The sequence below is a fragment of the Ruditapes philippinarum genome, unplaced genomic scaffold, assembly GCF_026571515.1.
Source record: "Ruditapes philippinarum isolate M1 unplaced genomic scaffold, ASM2657151v2 ctg19113_1_1_1_1, whole genome shotgun sequence".
NCBI classification, from domain to species: domain Eukaryota; kingdom Metazoa; phylum Mollusca; class Bivalvia; order Venerida; family Veneridae; genus Ruditapes; species Ruditapes philippinarum.
This window is the reverse complement of record NW_026862630.1, coordinates 4,717-15,520: the sequence shown is the minus strand read 5'-3', so window position 1 is coordinate 15,520 and position 10,804 is coordinate 4,717. Positions and strand designations below refer to the sequence as shown.

Sequence of the window (10,804 nt, the reverse complement as noted above, 5' to 3'; positions counted from 1 at the left end):
TTTCAATAAGCTTATAGCTACTAACACAAATGAACTAAAAAGAGTTAGTATAAAACTACTATAACAAGTTTGTCTGTGATATTTTACTATGTCATGTCTGTGATACGATAAATATGTTTAAATAGCATTTGTTCCTGCATTTTTTATATGCTAATACAGATTTTTTTCTTTTATTTAATAATTGTATACAATGTATGAACTAGTATTTATATGTACTGTGATATGGAGAAATGTTTACAATGTATGGATAAAGAACTGGGCCTGAAGTTATAAAGACATGCTCTTAATTCAAACATAGATCTCAGGTATTTGATTGGTCAGAAACTGCCTTAGAATATTCACTGATCAATGAAAAATATGAGATTTGAGACAAAACTCGGACAAAACTTTTATAACCTCGGGCCAAGGTAGTACTAATTTGTTTACTTTAATTGGTTAAATTTATAATCCAATAACTTGTACATCTAGAAGTTTGCAGATTGTTTCATTTACAGATTGTTAATAAGGTCATTAAATAACCCCCAAGAAAACAGTTGTCTGTCAGTAATTGAAACACAATACATGTATAAAGTATTCACGTAATCCACTTCATTCACTATTAAATTTAAACCTGAAATTACTTTTAGTCGTATTTAAACTTATTTTTTCTACCAATCAACAAACAGAAAATATTTGACTGTACGACACAGCAAAATGGTCATGTGACAGAATTTTATCCAGGTATGAGAGTTTATAATTTTGTTTTCCTATCATTTGATAATAATCAAATGATTTTAATTTTATTTTTCTGTTATTTTTTAAATTAAATATTTTGTATAGTTTGTTTACAGTATTACTTATTATCCTTGTATGAAGGGAGAAATAAAATATGAAAACATCAATTCTGTTTATGACTATTTATCCTATTTATAAAAAATATTAACTATGATATGTACATACAGTGAGACATTGAAAATATTAGTTTCTAAACCATGAATATAATCTCAACTACTGTACATGCTCTAAGACAAACAGTACAGCAGGTATCAACATATATGTTTACTCTAGTCATACACAAAGATAAACACTTGTACTACTCAAGTCTGAGAGTATGTCAAATATTAAAACATTAACATATTTATAATACTGATGATAATCAAGCACTGATTTTCTATGTTTTTCAACAGTAATATGATATATTTAAAGCTTAAATTTTTTTGCTTTTCTTTTTGAAAAAATGGAGTAAGTTGAACATGCAGTGATTTAAATAGGAAAATGTTTGATAGATATATGCACATGAACCTTGTTTTTTCTTACAAAACAAGATATGTTTGTAAAACATGTATGCCCCCTATCAGCAGCCAATTATTCATGTGATAAGGTAATTATGCATGACTTCTGACCCAGTGATCAAACAATCAATAAGGCTTATCAAGTATCTACTGGTCATGACCTTGACCTTTGACCCCTTGACCCAAAACTCAATAGGGGTCATCTGCTGGTCAAGACCAATCATCATACAAAGTTTGAAGTTCCTAGGCCTAAGCGTTTTTAGTTAATTGATCAGAAACCGTTTTTACCTACAAGGTTAATGTGACCTTTGACCCCTTGACCCCAAAATCAATAGGGGTCATTTGCTGGTCATGACTAATCACCATGCCAAGTCTGAAGTTCCTAGGCCTAAGGGTTCTTTTATTATTGATCTGAAACCGTTTTAACATACAAGGTTCAATGTGACGCTTGACCTTTGACCCCAAAATCAATAGGGGTCATCTGCTGGTCATGACGTCAAAATCACTATGCCAAGTTTGAAGTTCCTAGGCCAAAGCGTTCTTTAGTTATTGATCAGAAACCGTTTTTTTACTTACAAGGTCAATGTGACCTTGACCTTTGACCCCGTTGATCCCAAAAATCAATAGGGGTAATCTGCTGGTCATGAAAAATCACCATACCAAGTTTGAAGTTCCTAGGCCTAAGCGTTCTTCAGTTATTGATCAGAAACCGTTTTTACTTTACAAGGTCAATGTGACCTTGACCTTTGACCCTTGACCCAAAACTCAATAGGGATCATTTGCTGGTCACCACCAATCATCATACAAAGTTTGAAGTTCCTAGGCCTAAGCGTTTTTAGTTAATTGATCAGAAACAGTTTTTACCTACAAGGTCAATGTTACATGACCTTTTGACCCCTTGACCCCAAAACAAATAGGTCATCTGCTGGTCATGACCATCACCATACCAAGTTTGAAGTTCCTAGGCCTAAGGGTTCTTAAGTTATTGATCGGAAAAGCAATTTTACCTACAAGGTCAATGTGACCTTGCCCTTTGACCCCTTAACCCTAAAAATCAATAGGGGTCACCTGCTGGTCATGACCAATCACCATACCAAGTTTGAAGTTCCTAGGCCTAAGGGTTTCTTTAGTTTTGATCGGAAACTGTTTTTTACCCAAGAGGTCAATGTGACTTTGACCCCTTGACCCCAAAATCAATAGGGGTCATCTACTTTGATCATGACCAATCACCATACCAAGTTTGAAGTTCCTAGGCCTAAGGGTTCTTTAGTTATTTGATCGGAAACTGTTTTTACCCAAGAGGTCAATGTGACCTTGACTTTTGACCCTTGATCCCAAAATCAATAGGGGTCATCTACTGATCATGACCAATCAACCATATCAAGTTTGAAGTCCCTAGGCCTAAGCGGTTCTTTCGTTATTGATCGGAAACCGTTTTTTACCTACAAGGGTCAATGTGACCTTGACCTTTGACCCTTAACCCCAAAATCAATAGGGGTCATCTGCTGGTACATAACCAATCACCATACCAAGTTTGAAGTTCCTAGGCTAAGGTTCTTTTGTTATTCGATCGGAAACTCAGTTTTTACCCAAGAGGTCAATGTGACCTTAGACCTTTGACCCCTTGACCCCAAAATCAATAGGGTCATCTACTGATCATGACCAATCACCATACAAAGTTTTGAAGTTCTAGGCTAAGTTTCTTTACTTATTGATCGGAAACCGTTTTTGCTAACAAGGTTCAATGTGACCTTGACCTTTGACCCCTGACCCCAAATCAATAGGGGTCATCTACTGATCATGACCAATCACCATACCAAGTTTGAAGTTCCTAGGCCTTAAGGTTCTTTAGTTATTGATCAGGACGGAAACGTTTTTGCTTACAAGGTCAATGTGACCTTGACCTTTGACCCTTGACCCCAAAATAATAGGGTCATCTACTTGTCATGACCAATCACCATACCAAGTTTGAAGTTCCTAGCCTAAGGGTTTTTTAGTTATCATGGGAAACCATTTGGTCTACGGACCGACAGACCGACGGACCGACAAGTGCAAAGCAATATACCCCCTTTTCTTCGAAATGGGGGCATAATTAAAGGTTGACAACTGTTGATTGAATAATCAGACAAATGAAAATTGGTCTTTCGTGTGAAAACAGAAATCATGGTAAAATATACAGCATACATAACCAAGATATAAAAAATATTCTATTAAGATGACCTGACCTATCTGAGAGAACCAACAACAAAAAACTTCATCTAAAATACAGTTTCCCACATTATTTGTAGTTTCTGATTTATGCTTGAATTTCAGATGCATTACAGTTTGTTAACTTTCTCTCACCCCCTAAAATCAACAAGTCATCCCCCCCCCCCCCAAACCCCAACCAACCCAACCCAACCCCCCATTGTATATAAATGTATTGCAAGTCATTTGCTGTACCATTAAATAATTTTCATTATGGTAGAACATATTTTTAACAAACAATGGCACAGAATAAAAACCGGTACAGAACTTAATCGGCTAGAAGTCCTTATCAACTGCTATGAGTTTCTTTAACACTTCATTTAAGGCATTAATTTGTTGGAGAAATTGTGTAAATAATTCCTGAAAGTCTTTCCCTTCCTCTAAAGATGTGCAAGATTGTGGATCTAATGGAATAAAACTGAAATTATACACAGCTACATTGTATACAGCATTTTGTACCAGTTCAACAAGTACCGCTAGACTTCACACCTACTATATCGATCTTTTATTAGAAATATTCTTGTTTTAATTGAAATACGCCAATTGACAATTTCTGAACTAGCAGACGACAGGCTTTTCTTATCAGTAATTTTGCAAGTTAAGATTACAGGCTGCGTATCTCTCTGTATATTTAAATTGTATGTTAAATTGCCTGACATGTGTTAGGTTTAACAATTAATTAAAATATTTTGGTGTCTAATGAGATGTTGATATATATACTGAGATGAAGCTAAGATAAAAGCTTTTCATTGGTGTAATAAAAACTAAAATTGGACAATAAATCGCTTTTAGCTAACGGTTTAAAAATGGCCAATACTATATTGTTTTAGCATTAGACCTTGAGAAGATAAGGGAAACAACTCCCTATAACCTCGGTAATTTACACAATTTATATAGAAACCGTCAATGGGTGTACTGTGTTTATAATACACCTGATTTTGGTAATGTCTGTAATATATGATGGGATATTACTTTTAACATCAATAAGAGCTGAAATGATCAGTTAACAATATAAAGCCTAAACAGACTGATACATAACTACTGTCTGCCCTAAACTTAGCTGGTGGCATAGACCTGTTGTAATTGCTGCTAGTTTTTGTAGTCTAATTATTTCAAAAGCCTATCATCACGTCAAAGTGAGCGAAATTGCTGACTTAAATGTTAAGCTATGATGTTGAGGCTATGTGAGATTTAAATAGCATAACACAAAAATGTTAAAGAAAACTTTTGAAACTAAAATTAATCGTAAGTTGATAAATTTAATAAACTGTTACATTTAAGTGTAGTTTAGTTGTTTTTTTCTACTATATTATTACAGCAGAATTACACCTGTAATATTTTAATGTTGTCTTACCTAAGAAAGGAACATGGGCTTGTTTTGCAAGAGCTTCTCCCCCTCCTTTAGAGAACACATTTGTTACTTCCTGTATCAACAAACAAAATATTTATTCAATCTTCAATGTATAAAACAAGCATTTAGTTTTATTTGCATATTATAACAGATTGGAATATCTAGTTTATGCAAGCAGCAACAGTGCTGGAATGTCTGTTTACACTCCCAAAATGACACCATTCACCTAATATGACTGAAAGTTATAAATTCATATGCTTTTATAAGAAAATATTGTTAAATAAAATATACAAGTTTTTGTTCTTTGTTGACTATAATATATGTAATATTATCATTGGCTTCCATTATCTGACTTTCTGGTAACTGATAAGCAGTAACTCTTCAAAGCCTTGTTACCCCCTTAAACAGTTTACCCTTATGTTTATTCATTCCAGTCTACGGGCATTCTTATATTCTTTATTTATTTAATGCCACATTTAAAACTGACCCTAACTAACCCTAACCACATCGGAATTATCATGGAAATCTAGACTCACACTTGCAAAGCAAAGGTTTATAGACCAAGCACTCAACCGTCACTGAGCGTTTAAGCATACATAATAGTAATACTTTTTATAATGCCAAAAATAATTACAAATAATTATTTCTTATATACATATATTCCCATGCCAATTATCATAATCATATTAGTATATTAATAAATTTAATGTACCCCACAACATGGACAGGCAAATCCACTCATATTTTCCACAATACCCAGGATAGGTACTCCAGTCTTGTGACAAAATGTCAGCTCCCTTCTCACATCTCCAACTGCCACACCCTAAATAAATGTACAATACATGTTATATCATTTCATCAAATTGTGGTAATGTTAATCTAGTTTCATTTACTTTAAACATTTACAATTAAAACTTGTAATAAAACAACCAGTTATAATGTGTAAAGTGAAGTTTATCACTGAAACAATTATCAGTGATATGTCATAATGATAGTGACAGATTTTGTTAATGTAAAATCTGAAAAAAGGTGATGCTTCTGGAGCAATGACTTGGGGGGGGGGGGTTATTTAGAAATTACACTATTCATGAGAGAGTATGAGAAGTAAAGCTGATAATGGCTACTATTATATGTAGTATGTATTACAACACACAACTGTAAAAACAGATTTAAAACTTTGAAGTTTTGAAACAGTAATAATTTAGAAGATTACAATAGTTATTTGTTCATATCAAACTGATACTTGTATTTATTAACTCCACTGGTTTAGGTGCTGACATATAGGGTTTCAAACTCAACAAAAATTTCAAAGAATATTTCTTTACAGAAATCATTGCTCATGTGTTGAAAACTCAAAAGTCATATTTTATATAGCACATGATAATTAATTATAATATGAGCCGTGCCATGACAAAACCAACATAATGGGTTTGCGACCAGCATGGATCCATGCTGTTCGCTTACCAACCCTATTACAAGTAGATAAACTGATAGCGAACAGCATGGATCCTGATCAGATTGCGCGGATGCGCAGGCTGGTCTGGATCCATGCTGGTTGCAAACGCACAACATTTATGTTGGTTTTGTCGTGACGAGTCTCATTATAATTTCAACTCAAATCAGGATACACCAACAAAGCCAGTGTAACATAAAATAATATCATTACAAACCTGTGGTGTAGTCACTAGTAGGGCACCATCTGGACAGTAAGATTTGAGACTTTCTATCACAGTAATATGTTCATCTGATGTTCCAGGTGGTGTATCTATAACAAGGTAGTCAATAATCCCGCCCCAAACTACATCACTTAAAAACTGTCTGATCATAGCTGCAATATCAAAATATAACATGTCTGCAGGTCATAACAAAAGACAATAAACAATATCATTATTGAAATAAAACCCTTCACCTAATACCACACCAATATAGAACACCAGTGGACTGTACCAAATTAAATCCAAGGAAAGCCATAACACTAAAGAAGTTGAAAACAAATCAGAGAAGTAAAATAGGTTAACTGTATTTCCTTTTACAAAACTGAATCAAAATGCTTTAAAATGAAAAATAAAAATCAGTTTACAAATATTGTTAACTTGTTAATTCCAATAACAAAGTTCTTGAAAAAGTATGGACTGTCACTAAGTAACTAATATGACAGATTAACTTTTCAATGTAAGCTTAACTTCTGTCCATGTAGGATTTGAAAATGACAGGAGCTACATGGTATGTGAACCTTGGCTATTTTTCAGCTGACAAGACAGGTCTTTTTCCCTATAAAATATAGATTATACATATTTCTATTACCATTTTTCTTTGGTCCTCTCCACACAACAGCATCATCTTTTCCTTCTATAAGGAAACCTATTGACATCACACCAAGTCTCTGTTCCTTGTCTACATACACTGGTAGCCATCTGTAGTTATAACAATTAAAATCTTGTATTAATAAATAAATGAAAAACTGTCACATCACTAATGGGTAACATTTTAGTTACCTCATTCTGGAACAAGAACAGTTGGAGGACAGTAACGCGTGACTATTCAAAAAGATGTCGCAAGGGTGTTTCATTGAGTATAATAATGCTTACCTATATGAATACATAAAATTGTCCGAAAAGGTACAAAGGCTTGTTATTAAGATGTTTTATCGAGTAAATCACTGCTTTATTATTATGAATGCATAAAATTGTCTTAAAAAAGGCACAAACCCTTCAGTAGTTATGGAGATACCAGCTTACAAGCAAAACCTTTACCAAGAATTTGAAAAAGGGGCATAATCATGAAAAATCAAATCAAGAGTTATGGGACTTGTGCTAATCATGTAAGATAATCACAGAGAACAAATGTGTGAAGTTTCAATTCATTGCCTTCAATAGAAATTTGAGTGTGATGTGTACTACCGTTGGGGAGATAATGAACGAAACTGAAAATTTCATCAAGATGCATAATTCTCGGACAATGACCAAATTCGAAAATGACCTGCATTTTCCTATTATAAATCCATTTGTCAAATTTGAGTTGAATGTTTGCAACCGTTACCAAAATAATGAAATAAATTATATGTATTTTTTTTCATTAACAATTAAACACAATTGAATTCAGTTGGAAAAGTCACCTACCCTTCAGGACACTGATGAATGTCACTCCCTTCTACACCAAACATCTTTGGTACACTTGGACCACATAAGTCTACATCTAAAAGTCCCACCTGCAACATTTATATATCAGTTTTTCTTTATTATTTGTAATTGTAACATTCAAATCACTTTCTGATAATTGAAAAACCTCATTTAGCGTCATTCAAAAGTCATTCAACGTTTCATGTCTAAAGATAGTCTATACATTGTAGTTATACATACTATAATTAACCTATTTTTTAAATGAATTTGATAAGCTTAAGCTCATAAGTATTTCTTAAATGACACTAATAAGTTAATAATTTTTTGTATGAGCAAGTATCAAAAACAGACCTTTTGCTAGCCATTTTTGGAAAAAGTACAGAGATTAGTTTGGGAAATTTTGTGGCATCAAATTGCTTAATTGGAAAAAAAGGTACCTGTTGAAACCTCCTTTATGCTCTTTTGGCATAGAATTTTGAATTGTGCAACATTGTTTATTCCAACCAATGTAAATATCATTCAAAGGTAAAAAAATACATTAAAGTTTGACAATGAAATGTGCAAAAATCTCTTTCTGATACCAAACTGGAATGAATTCCAGCAAATTTGTCAGTTTTGATATCAGAGAATTTCACAGGATTCATACAGAGCATCAAAGGAAAAATTCAAGGACTTTTCAAGAACCTTTTAATTCTTTCAAGGCCTCAATATGTGATGCACTTCAGATAAATATGTGCAAAAAAGGGCACTGATGACTATGTATACAATAAGAGATTTATATGCGAGTCGGTGTATGTTTCAAAGTATAATACTCGGTGAAGTGCTATCACTAAAAGCATTTTTTTAAGTGTGCAAGATCCATTTTCAACATATATAAAAATTGCACTTTTTTCATTTTTGCTCACTGCTTTTGTCTACCTTCACAGCAACCGGTGCGACAAATTAACAATATATGAATATTTCCAGGGACTATTATTATTCTATTCTCCAGTCTGGTCACTTCCAGTCTCCAGTCTCTCCCAGTATATTTTCCAGTCTCTCCCAGTCTATTTTGACCCGGATTAACTAGATAGTATTATATTTACTGACCCGGTCAGTGCCGGTCTTCTTATATATTATTTATTTGTTAAAATGAGTCGATCTTTCTTGATGAATGAGGGTAATAATAATTGTAATAAAAATTTCAAAAATTCAATTGTCATATTGACCGACAATTATAATTCTAAAATTAACTGGAACAAGGGCAACATTGTCGCAATATATGCCCGTCACAGAAGCTTTTGACAGAGATGTGGGCATTATAGATATGCAAATAGGAGATATGCTCTGGACAATATCTGGAAAATATCTTGATACATTATCATCTCTAGTGACTTTTTTATCTGAACTTTGACCCCTATGTGTGACCTTGACCTTAGCCGCAGAGACCTAAATTTTGCGCTCGAGGCTCCACCAAGTGCCAAGTTATATTGAAATCCCTCTATGTAGAAGTTTTGCTCTAGACAAGCGATTTGCAATAATCTCTCTGTATGTGTAGGAGATATGCTCTGGACAAAATCTCTATATTTTATCATCTTAAGTGACCTTGAAAATCATCTTAAGTGACCTTGACCTTGCATATAATAACCTAAATTACATGTTTCACACCCGTAGTTAAGATAATGATCATTTGTGTTTCAATCCCTCAATAAATGATGACTAAATGGTCCCAATACACATTTAACATTTTCATATTTTTATCTGAACTTTGACCTCTAATGTGTGACCTTGGCCTTGGCCAAAGAGACCTAAATATAGCGCGTGACACTTCCCCTCACAGTAGTGAACATTTAAGCCAAGTTATATTGAAATCCCTCTATGCATGAAGAAGTTTGCTCCGAACAAGCGTTTTTCAATGACCTCTAAGTGTGACCTTTGACCTAGTGGCCTGGTTCATGTGCGCGACACGGCTTCTCATAGTGGTGAACAGCTGTATGAAGTTCATTAAAATTCCTCCATGGGTGTAGAAGATATGCTCCAGACAAAAAATTAGACGCTGCCCGTCCAGCCAGCCGCCCACCTGCCAGGGGGGAAAACTATAATATGACCTGTTTTTCAAACGGGCGTATAAAAAGTCAGTAAATAATGATTAATCTTTCAATATATTATGTTGATTAATCTTAAACCATTTATTTACTTTATTATTTATTTTTTTTAATTATCAATCAATTGAATAATTCATAAAATCTAATTTGTAACTTAGAATAATTCCTCAGAACCGTTTTACTAAACATGAATAACAAATCAAATTAATGTTTCAAAGTTGATTGTGTCATATTAATACCATAAAAAAATGTACCTTTTTATTCAATTATTGTATATATTTATTGTTTTTATCTGACTTAACTAAAATAAAACATGCTATTTTATTTTTAGAATTGTATGTTTATTATGTATAATAATAATAAATAAATTTGAGAGATGATCTGTGTTAATTTATTATTGTAACCAAACTAAGTGACATTCAGTTTTGGGGGAAAAGTCTCTTTTTTTTGTTACAATATCAAATAAAATATCAACTTCAAAACCGGGAGAGACTGGACAATAAGTGTGTGATACTATTTTTTCTAGTAAATCCCGGTCAAATAGACTGGGAGAGACCAGGAATTACCAATAAGAGACCATTGAATAATACATCCCATATTTGTAAAAGCCAATACCCAGTCCATTCCGTCTTATATAACAGAGTTGCTAAGTTTTTTTGTTTGTTTCTTTTTTCTTGTTAGTTATATTTTACTACTTTTATTTTCTTTTTTAGTCTTTTAAGAGGAATTTAT

At 33.2% G+C, this 10,804-nt stretch overlaps 1 protein-coding gene across 1 annotated transcript; it reads right to left on the bottom strand.

The window, feature by feature from the left end:
* Positions 1-4,834: 4,834 nt before the first annotated feature.
* Positions 4,835-8,181, bottom strand: LOC132719631 (cytosolic Fe-S cluster assembly factor NUBP2 homolog; the record flags this gene model as incomplete). Its single annotated transcript, XM_060703434.1, has 5 exons — positions 7,989-8,181; positions 7,174-7,283; positions 6,540-6,697; positions 5,582-5,692; positions 4,835-4,942 (listed from the first exon to the last, which is right to left on the bottom strand). Coding segments are annotated over exons 1-5 (585 nt in total), but the record flags the coding sequence as incomplete, so codon positions are not given.
* Between the last annotated feature and the right edge of the window lie 2,623 nt (positions 8,182-10,804).